General features: G+C 35.3%; 1 protein-coding gene across 1 annotated transcript in view; it reads left to right on the top strand.

Annotated features, from left to right (window-relative positions):
• LOC117982237 (substance-K receptor-like) overlaps positions 1 to 18,504 on the top strand; it is a 51,693-nt gene that overhangs the window by 22,453 nt on the left and 10,736 nt on the right. Inside the window, exons 2-6 of the mRNA XM_034968557.2 lie at positions 2,348 to 2,442; positions 3,659 to 3,861; positions 4,603 to 4,751; positions 8,968 to 9,089; positions 18,300 to 18,394. Of these exons, the coding sequence (XP_034824448.1) occupies positions 2,348 to 2,442; positions 3,659 to 3,861; positions 4,603 to 4,751; positions 8,968 to 9,089; positions 18,300 to 18,394 (664 nt within the window). The remainder of the gene's footprint in view (positions 1 to 2,347; positions 2,443 to 3,658; positions 3,862 to 4,602; positions 4,752 to 8,967; positions 9,090 to 18,299; positions 18,395 to 18,504) is intronic.

Genomic DNA, 18,504 nt, shown 5'->3' with positions numbered 1-18,504 from the left:
TTATTGTTTACCTTACGAAGCGACATAGTCACTAAGTGACTAAGCTTCCAAATAAAGAAAAAAAAAAAAAAAGTATTGTATTATGATGATAAATAGATTAGTTATGTCTTTTCTAAATTAACTGGATAATCTACAATTATTTTTGATAATATAACCTAATATTTGCATAGAAAAATTAAAGAAATAGGTGAATGGAAGACTTCGTGATCTTCGCAATATGTTTTATATCCGTAAAAAGTGAGTGACACAAGCTATTATAAATGAGAATCATTTATCTCATACAGAAATAGCTTGCATCCTGGTGACGAACATAGGCTACATTTAATCCCGGAAAATTAATTAAAAAGTTTCCACTGGATTTTTAAAACTCTCATCATCATCATTTTATCATCATCACCTAGCTCTTGATATTATAGTCCGATTGTTATGACCTAATTTTTTTTCTTTAACGAATGGAAAAAATAAAGGACTTCGTGATCTTCGCAGTTTTATTTCCGTAAAAAGTGCGTGACACAAGTTAATTTACATGATTGCGGCGGTAATGTTCATGAGAATGGCAGTCACGCGGTAGTTTATCTAATTTTATTGTACACTTTAGATTTGTTTTATGTTTACATGATATTATTATGATTGCCACAAACCTGCGTTCTAGGTGAATAGAATAATAGATTAGGCTAATTGAAATTGTCTGAACTAGGCATTTAACGTATATGTACCTATAGCAATCGTCTAGTTACAGTTTCATTGTATCTCTATCTCTACATAGTATAAAATAAAGTCGCTTCCCGCTGTCTGTATGTATGTATGAACGCGTAGATCTTTAAACTACGTAACGGATTTCAATGCGGTTTTCACCAACAGATAGAGTGATTCAAGAGGAAGGTATAGTTTAATTCTCAAAAAATTAGGGATCCCTAGAGAAATTGAAATAATGTGAATTAGTTCGGAAAAAATCCTCTCATTTGAGAGTTTCCGAGGCAACCTCAATGGAACCACGTTAGTATCTACATTGCACCCATGCGAAGATGGGGTGGGTCGCTACTCAGTAATATACAAATTAGTATGTAAACGAAGTGCAAAAATTTTTATATTAAAAATCTGATGTTAAAATTAATCTCAAATTGTAAGGCTGATTAAATATTTTAAGCATTTGGTATTTTACGCGGTCACCATAATATTTATTTCAATGGCTGATTCAGATGATTTCCTCGCGAATTCTTTTATGCTGTTTATGCAGTAAGATTTACAATGATGATTAGTTTCACTCTAATGAACACCAGCTTCACATCATGAAACACAAACGAGTAACGTGTTTTATGCTTCGATGAATTAACATGTGGGTATTTAAACAGGTGGAATACGACTGCTAGCGACGCACATTGATTCAAGAAAGTTTAAAGTACAGAGTTCCCAGGCATAACTAGAGTGCAGCGAGCACAAATCTTCTCTATATTAAAAAAACCCGGCCAAGTGCGGGTAAGGCTCGCGCAACGAGGGTTCCGTACTACAGTCGTATTTTTTCGACATTTTGCACGATAATTCAAAAACTAAGAAAACAGCAAGTCTACATTATATAAATAAGCTAGTAATTTGTTACGAAGTTATTCGAATTGCGAAGATATTTTGTGATATTCTTGTCTTTATATTATGATAAAACGAAATAAAGGGCTCTCTGTATTTCTCACTAGAGCCGTTTGTGAGATTTATTCATTTTCTTTTATTTTTTATCGGTGACCTTTCCTGAAGTGAATCCTTCCCTGAAATCCTTTCCTGTTGGGCATAATATTTTCACACATGTTATATTTTGCGCTACACTTTGTAAGATTTACTGACCTACCCTATTTGTAAACGGGAAATGTAAAATGTATCGTACCCAGCTGAACTAAATCGTAAATTCTGAACTGAAAGTTTTTAAATTGGCCAGTGAGAAAAGTTGCCGGTGAAAAATTAATTTAAATCTCGAAAAAAGAACTTGAGAAGCTGTAGATGTAAATTTAATTCATCTCATTTGTTTTTATAAATTTTAAAATGCGTGTTGCGCATCGAAATCTAAAATTGTCACCCCATGATATACCTATATTACAACTTATAAACAATACAGTGTTACGAACGACTAATTCGATTGACATTTCATGACAAAGTCCCATCTCGTGCCACTGTTTATAACTGTACTGTTTAATGAGTTTAATCATGAACGAAGCAATCTCACTGATGATATTATGCACAAAGGACGTCCTTCTACGGAAACCACTGAAGATAACTTTCGGTGTGACCCACGTATTATATTGTCGGTTTAGCCTTCACCAGAAAAAAAATTACTAGAAGTTGTATTAATTTTTTGTTACAGCACAACGAGTTCCACACAAGAAGACGATCCGGAGTGGGCTGGAAATGCAACAATAAATGAATATTTAGGACACAATGTTACGAATGATACATTCGGTATGTATTATTATAAAATAGTGTCTAGGTATGTTTTATCTATTAGTTTCTATATTTTATTTTAATGGATGTTTTTTCGCGGCAGAACGATAAGGTAAGTAGTACCTACTTATCGAAACAGAGTTAAATTTAAAAATTTAAATGTTTTGTTTTGAAATACCTAATTTTAAAAAAAATCACAACGAACGTAAAACAACAGGGATTCACTATACGCGCTGCCAATAAAGTGAAAATGTGTACAGCAAAATAAGCTCTCGCGCTTATTGCTAAGTACGGCAACAGACCTGCGTCCTGCATGCATATGCATAGTCGGCCGCGAGGCTATCGCGAGGTATTAGTTACTATTAGTTCGACGTCGCTTTGTAGTTTAGTCCATCCACAAATTGTAAATCTGCTGTTTTTTAATTGTAATAATTTATTTATTTCATAAATCCATTGAATCACCAAGACAAAATCATTTTGCTGCGGGAAAACAACCTTTCACGTCAAATCAAAATACTCATGCTGATTATTTTACAAAAGTGGTTAGGTTCAGAATAAGATAAAACAAAGTTTAAGTAGTACTTAAGTCTACTCAATATTTCAGCGATATTTGTGAATTACCAACACATTATACATTCCAAAGCATTAAGAGCCTTACAACTTTTCTTGGTTTGATCATAAAATCCAGAAGTAAAACATATTATTATCGTTTGTTTAGTATACGACCGCATCTCATCCATTTTTATGATCCGAATGAGTGTGTTTTCTTTCAACAATAGCATTTACTGCCTCTGAAAATGTTGCATTGAAATGTATATATTGGCCAATTCACTACATAGCTTTGTATAAATTTTAGATTATTAGGATTGATTATTGATTTTTAATGAAATGTCGTAGCACAAACTACAACAAAAATCATTAGCTTATGTCCGCGACTTCGTCAGCGTGGACCACACTTTCAAAACCTATTTTCCCCCTTAGGGGTTGAATTTTCAAAAATCCATTCGTAGCGGATGCCTACGTCATAATAGTAGCTATCTGCATGCAAAATTTTAGCTCGATCCGCCCAGTGGTTTGAGTTGTGCGTTGATAGATTAGTCAGTCAGTCAGTTAGCTTTTCCTCTTGTGTACTTATATAGATTTTAGACAAGTACCTATTTATTGACGAGAGCTTAATCAAAAACTTTAGTACCAAGATTCTCGTCCTTAAATTCTAATGTAGAGTTTGTTTCAGATACGCTGTACGATGTGCCCACGGGTATGATTGTACTACTTTCGTTTTTGTATGGCTCAATATCCGTGCTGGCAGTAGTCGGCAATTTCCTCGTCATGTGGATAGTGGCGACCTCACGTCGAATGCAGAGTGTTACAAACTGTTACATAGCTAATTTAGCCCTAGCCGATATTGTTATAGGATTATTTGCTGTACCATTCCAAGTAAGTTTTTGTTTTCATAAGCTTTTACAAATGATTTAATTCTATTTTATGATTACCGATTATTTATGATTTTTTTACTGATATCTATTGTACCTAATATTCAATCCGAGAAAGGATAGGTACCTATCTACACCTGCCTGAAGTTAAGAACCCGCAGTTACTTAGTTTTTAAGGAACTTTTCTTTTCTCAGTTGTAGAATGTCGGTAACTTAGAATTGTTGAGAACTTTTTTACTTAAGCAGAAGTTTTTAGTATGCTATTTATCTTCTGTGTTTGATCCGGCATCCTATCCTTCGTGAAACGTCTTGTTAGCGCGGTAAACAAATACTTCAGTATTTTTAGGGTTCCGTACCTCAAAAGGAAAAACGGAACCCTTATAGGATCACTTTGTTGTCTGTCTGTCTGTCGGTCTGTCAAGAAACCTACAGGGTACTTACCGTTGCCCTAGAATCATGAAATTTGGCAAGGTGGTCTTATAGCAGACATTCGCGGAAAAATCTGAAAACCGTGAATTTGTGGTTACATCACACAAGAAAAATTAAATTGTGGTCATGAACTAATAATTACCTATATCAAGTGGGATATCATATGAAAGGTCTTCACCTGTGCGTTCTTAAACAGATTTTTATTTATTTTTATGCATCATAGTTTTTGACTTATCGTGCAAAATGTCGATAAAATACGATTGTAGTACGGAACAGTGCGCGAGTCTGACTCGCACTTGGCCGGTTTTTTTTTTAGTTCCAAGCCGCGTTGCTTCAGCGGTGGCTGCTCCCGCATTTCATGTGCGCCTTTTGTCCATTCGTGCAAGCTTTGAGCGTGAACGTTAGTGTGTTCACTTTGACTGCGATCGCTGTGGACCGACATCGAGCCATAATTACACCGCTCAGGTATGATTTTTTTTAAATTTGTACCAGAAATAGTAAGTAGGTACAATAAAGAGAAAAAGAAAGAAAAATTGGACAGGGAAGCACTTATCTCTATAATAGCAGTGACCCTTGGCAGCCCGAGACGTTGTAGAGGGAGCGTCTTTTTTTTACAATAATTTTTTCTAACAAAATATCCGTGTCCATGTTTGTCAGATTTCCATAAAAATAGGTTGTTATGTAATTTAACCGACATACATAGTAATGGGCATAGCTCATACATAGTTTGAAAAACCGATAGACGTTGGGACCCCAAGGTAATAGTAAAATGGCGACCCCGCACCGGAAAGCGGAGCGTTAGAAGACCGGTAGGAGTGTATTTTGCCTAACAATTTTAAATTAATACCTAAGTAGTAATTAGTTCCGATAAATAGATTAAATAGATTCTGAAAATATTTGAAATATTATCTTGCTTAGTCTGTATTACATTGGTTTAATCAACACTCACATTATTTTTTATCCCTAGACAGTTTGTCTCGTTTCCCTTTCCGCCCTTTCACATTTTTAGTGAAAGTGGTCATAGTATTTTGCAAAAGTGACAAATATTCCGAAATGTTATCTACGAATATTATTTTTATCTCCTCGCAGATGCTCAAGCACTATCTAGATTGGCTTACATACCTATTACACTATATATTATCATTTACATACTATAGGTACAATAAATAAAAAAGCTGTGATAGCCTAGTGGTTAACACGTCACAACTTAATGTGCTATATTCAACGTTATATAACAGTAAAGAGTAGAAAAAAAATACGATTATTAATATTACAAATGTGATTTTCTATTTCTTTTTTGCTGGTGTTGGCAAGTTTTAGGTTTGAAATCATGTGACATTTTGTAAGAAAGAAAAAAGAACATTTCTGAGAAAGAATTAAATAATTCTCGGGTACCTACATTTTTACAGGAGGAAGTATAAATGTAGGTAGGTACAAGCAAATATAAATAAACGTTTCCAACTTATTTTATATGCCAACAAAGTTTTCAATCATAAACAATCGACCTAATAATTTTATCGTATAATAACATCGTATAAAAGTGTCGGTTTACTGATTCCACGAGCCCCCGGAAAAGTTTTACGTCGGCAAAGCGGTAAAAGCCAAACAAAATCCATTAACACGATAGGCAAAGAACGATCGCACCGGATCGTTCCACAGATCAGCCAATTCAGATCGGCAAGTTGATCAAGTAATCAATTCGAATATTCGAGAATATATCGATTTTTTTTGTTGATTGTGTTATTACTTGTACCTAATATTTTCTACCATAATATAGAGAAAAATACACATATTAACATCTAAGTTAGTATATAAGCGAGAGGCTTTCTCGTGTCATAATTATATAAATGTAGAAGATTGAATTGCCAATAATTTTTAAACTTGGTATTATCTTTACTAATATTAAAAAGAGGTACAGTTTGTAAGTTTATATAGTCTCTATAACTACTGAACTGAGAACTAGAAAAAAAATTCATCAAGAGAGAGCTTATATTATTCCAGAGTAACATAGGCTATATTTCATTTTCAAAAAATTAGAGATCCCTACAAAAATTGTAATAAGCTGACCGTGCGAGGCCGGGGCAGATTCCTAGCAATAAACTAACCCTATAATTATCCTACTCCTGATACTCTGCAATCTTCTAATTTTCTCGAAGTTTAATTTTCTGAAGGTTTCACTTCTACCGTGCGTGAACTGCACACGTGTATTTGGAGATACCTATGGGCTGTGTCTCAAAAAAGACGGTGCCCCTAGGCAAGTTGAGCCACCATATTAGTACTTAAAGGCGTCAAGGATTACCCGAAAAGAGCAACTCGTGCTTGCCTAGTATGACCATGATTACGATCGTCAAGATTGGAACGGCCACAGTAATTAATCGATTAACGAGGGTAATGGAAATCCACGGTAGTGTCCGGGACTGATTTATCCTACTACCTATCATTGCCACATAATCAGATTAAAGCCGTGCCTTTGATGTATGAATCTAACAGAGCTACGTATTTATACCAGTTTTTCTTAGTAACTTCAGTCTATACTGTAGATCAAAAACCTAACGGATAAGGCGCAACGCTCATATACGGAGAGAAATGGCACTGAAAATACTAAGACTTAGTGTTCCACTTTTTAAAAATGATGTAAGAGATATTTACAAAATCGCGTTACGTTATGTAACGTTAGATATGAGGATGTTACGAGTCAAATTTATTTGGCGTAGATATATTTAACAAAAAAATATTTCGGCGTTTCCTACGAGTACCTACCTACCTGGAAAAAATCCAAACTTGGCTTGTTTTGTAAATGTTTTATTGTTTTTTAGAAAATACTTAATTTATTAAAATGTAATGACTAATGATCTAGAATAGTTTTGAAATTAGCGCATGAAGCCCTTTCAATTGATTTGCCTAATCCCACATAATGAACTACAAATATTAAAAAAAGATGACGTCAAAAATATTTTTAAGTCCACAAAACTTGCCAGCAGCATCAAAACTATAGGTATAATCCGCGACAGGTCGAGATAGCAATGGGGAAGACGCCCCGCACACCCGCACTTCCACCGCGCTCGCCCGCACCGGGTTAGCGCGGGGGCTGTGCGGAGCGTTCCCTCCCCGATTGCCCTCTGAACCAGTCGCGTACGTGACCTTTATACAAAGTGACTGATTTGCTCTGTCTCTGCGTTCCTCATATTACGCAAACGAAATCCCTCCTCTTCAGGTCCGGTCTAAAAGCACTTACGGCAAATAATCGAGACAAATGACTGAAATGAAACACTGAGCTTATCGTAGTATTTCAATCTACACTAATATTATAAAGAGGAAAACTTTGTTTGTTTGTTTGTTTGTTTGTTTGTTTGTTTGTACTGAATAGGCTCAAAAACTACTGGACCGATTTTAAAAATTCTTTCACCATTCGAAAGCTACATTATCCACGAGTAACATAGGCTATATTTTATTTTGGAAAAAAATAGGGTTCCGTAAGATATTTGGGTTTTTCGGACACAAGGTGTAAAAAATCAACCAGAAAAGTTACTTATTTTGCGTACGCTGCCTAAACTATAAAAGATAGAACCATAAAATGTTCTAATTAATTGTAGATCTTATAAATATCTACAAAAAAGTCCGCGACACACTATACCCATCTATGTCGAGTGAGGCACAGCAACCATTTTTTTATTTAAAAATCTTGAATTTTTTTTGGACTACATTTAAACGCGTTTATTTTACTCATGCTATTAATCCTTATCAAAATAAATGATTTCATCACTAAGAACAGTTTATGGAGATAATATTTGGTCTTTGAATGATTAAAATTGGACGTTTGGTTTTGAAGTTATGGCGAAATTAAAATATTACGATTTCTGCTGCACGGCCCGTTGTATTATATTATATTATATAAAGAGGTAATGTCGTTAAGTTTGTTTGTAGGGGGTAATCTTTAGAACTACTGAACCGATTTTAAAAATTCTTTCACCAGTAGAAAGCTACATTATTCCTGAGTGACATAGGCTATACGGGATCTTTAAAAACCTAAATCTACGCGGGCGAAGCCGCGGGGATCAGCTAGTCAGAAATAAACCGTTTCAGAATTTGAATGTAAACGGATATTTTCGAAGTGTTTATTTTAATAATTTAGAGTCATTTTCAATATTTAAATCAAATGCGGAGATTTATTAAGTAAATTTACTAAACAGGAAAACAATACCCTTGGAACCTCGCGCACAATTTCGTTCAGACATTTTATGAACTCCTAAGCTTATTATGATTGAACTTCGAGTTTTACGCGTAAGTTATTTTTGCAGATTGCATAGACATTAGACATTGGTATGTAAGCCATGATGGATAGATGAAAAAATTGTCGATTCTCAAAAGTTCGAAAAATAAATGTTCATAAGTTAATTTACATGTTTGTAGATTTTACATTATATTGGACTAGATGATACCTGCGACTTGGTTAAATTTAGTTTTATACAAATCCCGTGGGGGCCATGGGAACTCTTTGATTTTCCGGGACAAAAAGGCTCCCCTGCTGCTTCCCTGGAATGCTAGGCTATCTCAGTACCAAAATTCTTCAAATAAATGGCTAAACAGATGGGTTGTAAAAAGCTAACAAACAGACAGACAGACACACATTTTCACATTTATAATATTAGTATGGATTGCTGAAATGTAGTTTTTGTTTCAGCGCACACACTTCAAAGCGTATCGCTAAGGTTGTCATAGTATTTATATGGGTTTTGGCATTATCACTCGCCGCACCTATGGCTATATCATGGGAAGTTAACATGGTAGAAGCACAGGACCCAGGTAAACAATATAACTTATTATTATTATAAGAGCTGAGAGATTAACTTATTATTATTATAACTTATTATCATTAAGAGCTGTCGAACAAAACGGTGTGATTACACTTCTGATTAAAATACTTTTTAATCCGGACGTTTTTGAGCTGGCTCCTCAATTTGCTCAATTTTCTTGAGTATAATATGTTAATTGTTAAATGGGTGGTTCATTCGAAGAGAAGTCTGGAGAAGTTTATCAAATGGTTAAAATATTTATTGTATCCCTCCAGACTCCTCTTTGACTAAAGATTTAAGTATTTTCATTATTATTTCCCATCTGGCGTGATTATACTGAAGTAAAATAGTTTAATATAAAATGAGCAAAAATTTTCTCATAGGTAGTAAACTCAAGGTTAATAAAATGAATAAAACTGGTTTGAGATGTATTATATGATGTCATTTATGTATACTGGTGCTTAAGGCTGCCTGTCCACTGATGCGAAGAAGGGAGGAGCCAGTTGCGCGCGAGACGGTAAGTCGAGCGCTCGTGTTGTTTACTAGCTTACTGTGAGTCACCACGCCGGGCGATATTTTTCGGCGCATACCTACCCGTATTTACTTTTTATATGTAAAATAAAATGAGTGTGACTTTTTGTGATTCGAGTGGAAGTGATATGGCTGAGGAGGACTGCAGGATGGTGGAAGTGCAACCTTTGATACATCAAGAGGTAGTGGTACGGGAAAAACGATTGCGATCTAGTTCGGACGATATTTTAGAGGAAGATGGTTTTACGACGGTACGTAGCAAACGGTCGGTGAAGATGTCTAAAAAGTCAACTAGTGGCTTGAGTTCAGCTGGAAATGAAGAGGAAAACTTACCTATACAAGACGAAAAGATAATTGTTACCGTCACAGGTAAAGAAGTTTTACCTAAACAATTTAAATTGGCTAAATTATTACGATCGGAAAATATTTTGAAAATCAATAGTATTCAGTATAAGAGTCCGTTTAAGATATGTATTGAGTTTGAAGACAAAGAAAATGCACAGAAATTAATAGAATGCAAAATTTTTGTAGATATGGGATTTAGATGTCAGCTGTTGAACGACATGAGTTTAGCGTATGGCATAATAAGAAATGTAGATTTAGATATAGACGACGAAGAGATAAAAGGAAATTTAGAAAGTGACCTTGAAATAGTTTCTATACGAAGATTAAAACGCACGACAAGCACAGGAAAATGGGTTGAAAGTGAGACGATTCGTATAGGTTTCAGAGCATCGGTCTTACCGGCTTATGTGCGTGTATATGGATGTAGGTTTAAAGTATTGTCATATATGTACCCAGTTACTCAGTGTAATGGATGTTGGAAATTTGGCCATAGTATCCGGTTCTGCCCAAGTAAGAAAATAGTTTGCCCAAAATGTACAGAATATTATTCAAATTGCGAAATATCCACATATAAGTGCGTTAATTGCAAAGGAAACCATATGGCTTTAGATAAATCTTGCCCAATTTTTTTGAAAGAAAAAAACATAAGAATAATAATGCGAGATTTAAATTACACATATAAAAAAGTTTTGTCAATTTATCTTAGCGAGAATGAGGTGAAGAAGAATGATAATAATGAGCAATCGAAAGAAAACTTTTCTACGGCTAAAACTGTAACTGAGAATCAAAGTCTTGGAAGATCATACAAAGATGTATTAATGAGTCAGCATGATATCAACACAGAAAAACAAGAATCCACAGATGAAGAGAGTCAACCAGAAAAAGATATTACAGATACGAAGCAGCGTGTAAAGCGAAATAAAAAGTTTAAGAAACGGAATAAGAGTAATACGAAAACAGAAAGCAGTGGTGATATTCTTAGAGAAGAAAGTGATACAGACATGTCTATGGAAGAGTGTGATGATGAAAACAAAGGTGACGGGAAGAAAAAGTTCGAGAGAAAGAAAGGTAGCATAAGTTTTAGGAAATTTATTCAAAAATTGAAGGAAATATATTTGTCTGACGGTACTTTAGATGGTAAGATTAAAGTATTTATTGGTTTTATTATTGAGGAGATTATTAGGTATATTTCGATTATGTTTAGAGATAATGACATTTGTACATGGCTCCTTTCTAAATTCAATTATGGATAGTCAGAAAAATATAGTCCGTACTTTGAACTTATTACAGTGGAATGCACAAAGTTTAAGACCTAAATTGAAAGAGTTTGAATTGTTATTGATACAAGAAAAAATTCACATAGCATTCATTTCAGAAACTTGGCTCGAGGCTGGCTCTGTATTAAATGTAAATAGTTATAATATATTTCGAAATGATAGAAACGACTCTTATGGAGGTGTTGCTATAGTAGTTCATAGATCGATAATTGTACAGGAATATAATGTAAATACACGTAATAATGGTATAGAATTAGTTAGCTTAAAACTTTTAAATTGTAGTGATATAAAAAATGTAGTATCTGTTTATTGTCCTTCATCGGTTCGCACGGTAATTAGTGACTGGGAACATATTTTTTCGACATTTACGAGTAATACTGTAATAGCAGGTGACTTCAACGCACATCACTTGAGTTGGTCCAATAGATCTGATAATCGTGGTACGCAAATATATGACGCCGCTTTAGACGCTAGCTTTGTGGCACTCAACAATGGTAAGTATACTCGAATAAAGTTAGTCAATAATTATTTACAGAAAAGTTCACCTGATGTAACATTCGTCTCATCAAACATTGCTATAAAACTTGAATGGAATGTAATAAATGAAAGTTTACGAAGTGACCATTTGTGCATAAAAATGCGATTTAACTACCATGATGAACTAAAATTTTCGAAAAAAACGTAATATTAAACGTGCGGACTGGCAAAAATATAGAGGTTACATTGAAAATCATTTCCAGAATTTACAGAATGAGGAGGATCCACAGGTGCTTTATGACCATTTAATAGAGTTAATTTATAGCGCGGCAAATATGAGTATTCCCATGAGTAAAGTACCACAAAATCCGACCATAAAATTTATTCCAAGACCTTATTGGAGTCCTTCGCTGTCTAAGAAGGTAGCTCAGCGTAGGTTAGCACTTAGTCAATTTAGGAAAAACCCTACACCAAATAATTTAAAGATATTAGAGGAAAAACAGTCAGAAGCAAGATCAGCAATATCAAAAGCAAGTACACAAGACTGGCGTGAATATTGTGACAGTATTGATGAATCAACTACATCATCGAACATGTGGAGTCGAATGAGATGGATGAAAGGATTTAAAACAGCAAGATTATCTGTGCCTGAAGAACGAAAGGTCGGACTGTTGTGTGAACTTGCTCCTGATTATGTGGTTCCATCAACACCAGTTTTGGAATTTTCAAACACAAAATTAGACTGTTCTTTTAGTTTTGCTGAAATGAAAAATTGTTTCAAAGTAAAAGATACTGCTCCAGGTAGTGATGGAATAACATATTCAATGATATGGAACTTACCAAATTGTGTGAAAACATTTCTTTTAAAAATTTACAACCTTATTTATAGAACCGGGAAGATACCAAAACAATGGCGTGATATAAAAGTTGTAGTTATTCCAAAGTCCACTGAGCCAGGTTTACCATCAAAATTACGTCCGATCTCATTAATTTCCTGCCTTTGTAAAATATTTCACGTTATGGTAGCAAAACGATTAGAATGGTTTGTTGAAAAAAGTAATATTTTGTCTTCATATACTTCTGGGTTTAGACGAGGACAATCGACTATGGATTGCTTAGCACAACTAGTTACCAATATACAAATTGGATTTTCTAAGAACACACCGACTTTGGCTTGTTTTTTAGATATTGAAAATGCATATAATAACATATTAGTAGACAAACTAGTTAATATTCTAGATCACTTAAAGGTAGGTAGAAGAATTTGTTTATATATATGGAGTTTTTTGACAGAAAGGCATTTAAAAATTAAAAATGAATTCGATGATACCACTTTAATAAGGGTGACCGATCAATTGACAAAAAACAAATGACAAAGTTTCATTTCCCAAACAAATTTTGGCAAAATTATGAATCGTTTTATGATCGTTATAAAACTTATGTTTCTACAAATAATTCATTTGATAAAACAAATTACCAGAAAAATTGTTATTTCATAAAATATCATTTGAGAAACAATTGATTTCTTTAATCGTGTTAATTAGTAAAACAACATATCGCACTTTTTTTTTGATAAAATGAATTGTTTGATAAAATGAACTGTTTGATAAATACTTTAAGAATTCACTCAAATCTTTTATATGTCGACCGGGCCGACGGAAGAGACCGCTTACTATAATGGGGGGTCTCTTTCAACCCAGAAAAACGGAGCCCCTCCTCCGCTCCGTCGATGGGCCCCGGTCGACGAGAAGAGACCACCACTATGGTGGGGGGGTTTCTCTCATCCCCCCCGCTCCCACCATCAAGAGCGAGCGAAGCGAGCTCGGGACTTGGGGCACTCCGACTCGGAACGGTTAGGTTAGAAGGGGATGGCGGGGTCTGTAAGACCCCGCCATCCCCTTCGTGGGTTATTTCTTTTTTTACCACCCAGAAAAAAGGAGCCCCGCGCAGCGGGGCTCCGTCAACGGGCCCCGGTCGCCGAGAAGAGACCACCACTATGGTGGGGGGTCTCTTTCCTCCCCCCCGCTCCCACCATCAAGAGCGAGCGAAGCGAGCTCGGGACTTGGGGCACTCCGACTCGGAACGGTTAGGTTAGAAGAGGATGGCGGGGTCTGAGACCCCGCCATCCCCTTCGTGGGTTATTTCTTTTTTTCGCACCCAGAAAAAAGGAGCCCCATGATATTATTGATGCGTTGCATAGGGGTTTGCATATGTATGCAAAACAGACTTTTTGTATGTTTTTTGTTAATTAGTTATTTTATCAAATAATAAATTTATCATCTATTATTTTGTAAAATCGCGAATTTGAAAAACAAATTATTTGGTGAAATAATAAATTTTTAAAAATTTGGAAAGTTAAACATTTGTGAATAGAATATTTGTCAAATGATCTTTTGTAAAATGATATGTTTGCGGTATACGACGTTTGTGATTTGATTAGTTTTTCAAAAGTTTTTGGTGAACTGATAATTTGTCATACGTTTTTTGTCATTCATTAGTGAACCTTTAATAAGATATGCGCGTAAAGGCTTAGCACAGGGTGATCCTCTATCACCATTGTTATTTAATATTGCAACTTATGAGTTGTGTCAAAGTGTGAATAGTTATATTTCGATATGTCAGTACGCTGACGATTTTGTGTTATATTCCTCACATAGAAATATATTAGAAAGTGCAGCCAAAATTCAACAAGCTTTGGATACGTTTGTTAGACTTCTCGATGGTCTTGGTCTAAAGCTTTCGGAAACTAAATCTAAGTATTGTATATATAGCAGAGGAAATCGTAATTCAGTTTTAACTTTAATTATCAATCAAAATCAGATTAATTATGTAGATTCATATAAATACCTTGGTATATGGCTGGATAAATCTCTTCGTTGGCATAAGCACATAAAAGAGACGGTTGGAAAAGTTCAACGTTTGCAAAACCTGCTAAGGAATCTGGCTGGGTCGTCTTGGGGTTTACATCCAACGCATTTGCGAAGGATATATATAGCAATGATTAGAAGTAGGCTAGATTATGGAATTTTTCTCTTTGACAGTAGTGCTAAAACGCATGTTTTCAAGTTAGAAAAAATTCAAAATCAATCTATGCGAATTATTGGAGGCTTTATAAAAAGTACTCCGATACATGTCATGGAGAGTGAGCTCAGCCTACCACCCTTACATTTGAGACGAAGGTATTTGGCGTATAAATATAATTTGAAAGCTGCATCATGGTCGAACAATGTCACAAATCTATTAATGGATGAATTAAAGGAGTTGTGTAATAGTAACCGATACTGGACTAATAAAAAGATACCATTACTGGCTACAACCAGGGCTGAGATAAGTGCGGATGATATTGCTTCAACATTTCCATTAGAAATGTTTAAGTTGAATACTTGGGTCAACGATATTGATCTGGGTAATATTATATGTGATAACTTAAAGAGTTTGAAGGAGTCTAAGAAGTATTATAATCCCACTTACCTCAAATTTAATGTAATCAAAGAAATTTCGGACAAATATTATGGGTGGTACACTTTGTTTACTGACGGATCCAAAAGTGTTAAAGATGGTAATGGGGCAGCTTTTTTTGATCCCTTTGTAGCTAATTACTCTAACAATTGCTTTAAGATAAATAGTAATGTATCAATCATGTCTTTGGAACTTATTGCAATCTATGAAGCACTAAACTATGTACAAAATTTGCCGTGTGAAAAGATCTTGATCTGCACTGATAGTAAGAGTGCATTACAACATATAGCTCGATGTGCCTCTGGCCGCAGAGGTGTCTCGATAGCTTATGTTATACTCTCAAAGATTTTGGATTTTATTAGTACTAAAAAAGAACTTAGATTGCAGTGGGTTCCATCGCATATTGGTTTAACGGGCAATGAAGAGGCTGATAGACTGGCTAAAGAAGCAGCAATAAATGGTAAGGAAATGTATATTAAACCGGATTTTACTGAAATTTACCAAATTATAAAAAGAAATGTCATCATTTATGGGAAGAGCATTTTGATCGTAAATCCATGGAAAAAGGAATTTGGTATAGAACTATACAGTCTCAGCCTCCTCATATCCCGTGGTTTTTGAATGTAAAAATGAAAAGTAAGTTGATTATTATTGCTCACAGATTGAGATCCGGACACATGCCTCTGAATAAGTTCAAATTTTTAATGAAAGTTACCGAGACACCGCTATGTGATTTATGTGGAGTAATTGAGGATGTTGAACACTTGTTAAATGATGTGTCCGATTCCAGTCTGGTAGGGATGAAATTGTAAGGCTGATGGATTTGAACAGATTTGATACGGGCATGTTTGTGAATATACTTGCCCGTCCTGCATCTAAGGATGCTATAAGTCTGTTTGAATTCATAAGCCTTATTTCTTGAAAACAGTAAAACTTTTATTTGGTTTTTTCTTTAATTTTTTTGTTTTGTATTGGGGTTATGTCGTTAGGTTAAGATTTTGTTAATTTGATTTTATGTATTAGATTATAATGGGGCTGACATGTATTTAAATATAAAAGCCCCTAAATAAATAAAGAAAAAAAAAAAAAAAAAAAGGGAGGAGCGGAGCGGAGCTGTGTAAATATTAACCAATAGAATTGCATAAAACTCCCGCTCCACTTCAGTGGACAAGGATTAGTTCAAGAAATCATACATTTTAACGCGGAGCGGGGAAAATGACTCGTCGCGTGCTAGCAACCTAGCTCCGCGTATGGAAAAAAACAGCCCGCAACTCCGCTCTGCATTACTTTCTCGCTCCGCTCCGCTACATAGCTCCGCACCAGTGGACAGGCAGCCTTAATAATATAACAACAAAAACATTCGTTTTAAGCTCTTATTCCATTATATGGTCGTAGGTATTACATTATTATAAGCAAAAATTCATTTACGTAGGCTTAAAACAATAATTTTAGTAGAAGTCTCTCCCATCTTAAATTAAACACTTAAAAGTTGTTGCCTCACATTTTCTCAGGCAGCGAAAACATATTATATTAAAGACCTTATTGAACGTTGTCTGAAATGTAATATTTTAGAGATTAGTACCTACTTGAATAATTTCACAAATTTTGAACAGCATTGTCGTTAATTGTTAAAATACTTTAGTAGCATCAATATTACATGTAAACAATATGCAAGTCCACTCTCTATTCCCTCAAACTCATAGCCCGATGGGATGGAAATCCTACACGATTGTAGAGAGATCAGGCGCAGGTCCGACGAGACGGTTTCACAGCACGTGAAACCGTCGCGTCGGTCCTGCGCAAAGGTCTCTCTCAGAGGCACTGAGGGTGAGATCTATAGAGTGCACTCTGACTTAGCTTAGACTTAAGACCGAGTTTAAACGAGAGATATATCTCCCACATAAATGATAAATTTGTCCCGTTTTAACTCAATCTTAAGTCTGAGGTAGGTAGGTAGTCTCTAGGTATAGATCTCAGCCTAACACTAACTAACGAGACAGGAGACACAAGCTAACTCCAGGTTAGTACCTACTGAGAATTTTTAAACAGAAAAACGCAATACCTAACTATTTTTGGTCCGACTAGTGAATCAAACCCAGGAACTTTTCATCCGCAGTCGAACATATCAACCACTATACCAACGAGGCACTTCAAATAAATGAATGAGGAGCAAACCTATTTACATGAAAGAATCAACGTTTCGAAGTAATATGGCATCACTATGTTAGATATTGTGTCATGGTGACAGATGTTGATCTTGGGAAAGTCTTTATTACAACAACTTTGAACCAGTTCGCCCACGGAAGTGGAAATAAGTCGCTTATTACCAAGTTCGCCCAACAAGCCAACAATCCATACTAATATTATAGATGCGAAAGTGTGTCTGTCTGCTAGCTTTTCACGGCTCAACCGTTCAACCGATTTTGACACAAATATAGCTTGTATCCCGGGGAAGGACATAGGCTACTTTTTATCCCAGAAAAATGAAGAGTTCCCACAGGATTTTTATAAAGCTAAATCCACGCGAACGAAGTCACGGGCATCATCTAGTTTTTTATATAAAAAAATACAGGAGCGCTAGCAAAACTTAGCGTTATAGTTATACTACCTAAGTCCTAAACACAATCCAATACCAATAACCATTTGTATCATTTTGTAGTTTTAGTGATTTAGTATTTTTCAAACCCGCAATGTGCCTATGTGCAAAACGCGGATCAATGCCCCGCCTACGACGCAGGATTGACTCCGAGTGGCCTACTTACGGAACGTCCTTTGACCTCTAGCGTCAGTCAGATGTTTTATTGGCAAAATATTGTAAACTTTTACAAAATTATAGGTATTTTTTTCGGGTTTTAGGGATTGAATTTCCGAAAATCCTTTCGTAGCGGGTGGCTACGATATAAAAGGAAACTAATGTCACATGTTTCTTACCCCAGCGCGCAGTAAACTGCGTTCATAGATCAATCAGTCTTTCAGTCCGGACAAGTCTTTTTATAAAATTTGTAAAGATAATCACGAACGTAGCCGTAACTAATAATAATAATAATTGTTCCCTATCTTGTAGTGTAATATGTACTTACTTGGTAGTTTATTATGCATTATTTATTCATGAATAATAATTTTTGTTGCAGTTTCCAAGCTGGTTCACGAGAAACCGTTTTGCGAGCCAACGGAGTTCGGATCTCATTCTTTAGCAATTTATAGACTGTTATTGTATATTTTCCAAGTAAGTAACTACTATGGTAGCTTGTAACTTGAATAGCTTTAAACGCAAAGTTTGATGAAAAATAATTATTTTATGCCAACACGTGGCGGGCGCGGGCCGTGCCTCGTACG

Source organism: Maniola hyperantus, chromosome 5 (assembly GCF_902806685.2).
Source record: "Maniola hyperantus chromosome 5, iAphHyp1.2, whole genome shotgun sequence".
In the NCBI taxonomy this organism is placed as follows: Eukaryota; Metazoa; Arthropoda; class Insecta; order Lepidoptera; family Nymphalidae; genus Maniola; species Maniola hyperantus.
Note: the sequence above shows the minus strand (reverse complement) of the source record. Positions and strands in the feature narration are given on the sequence as shown.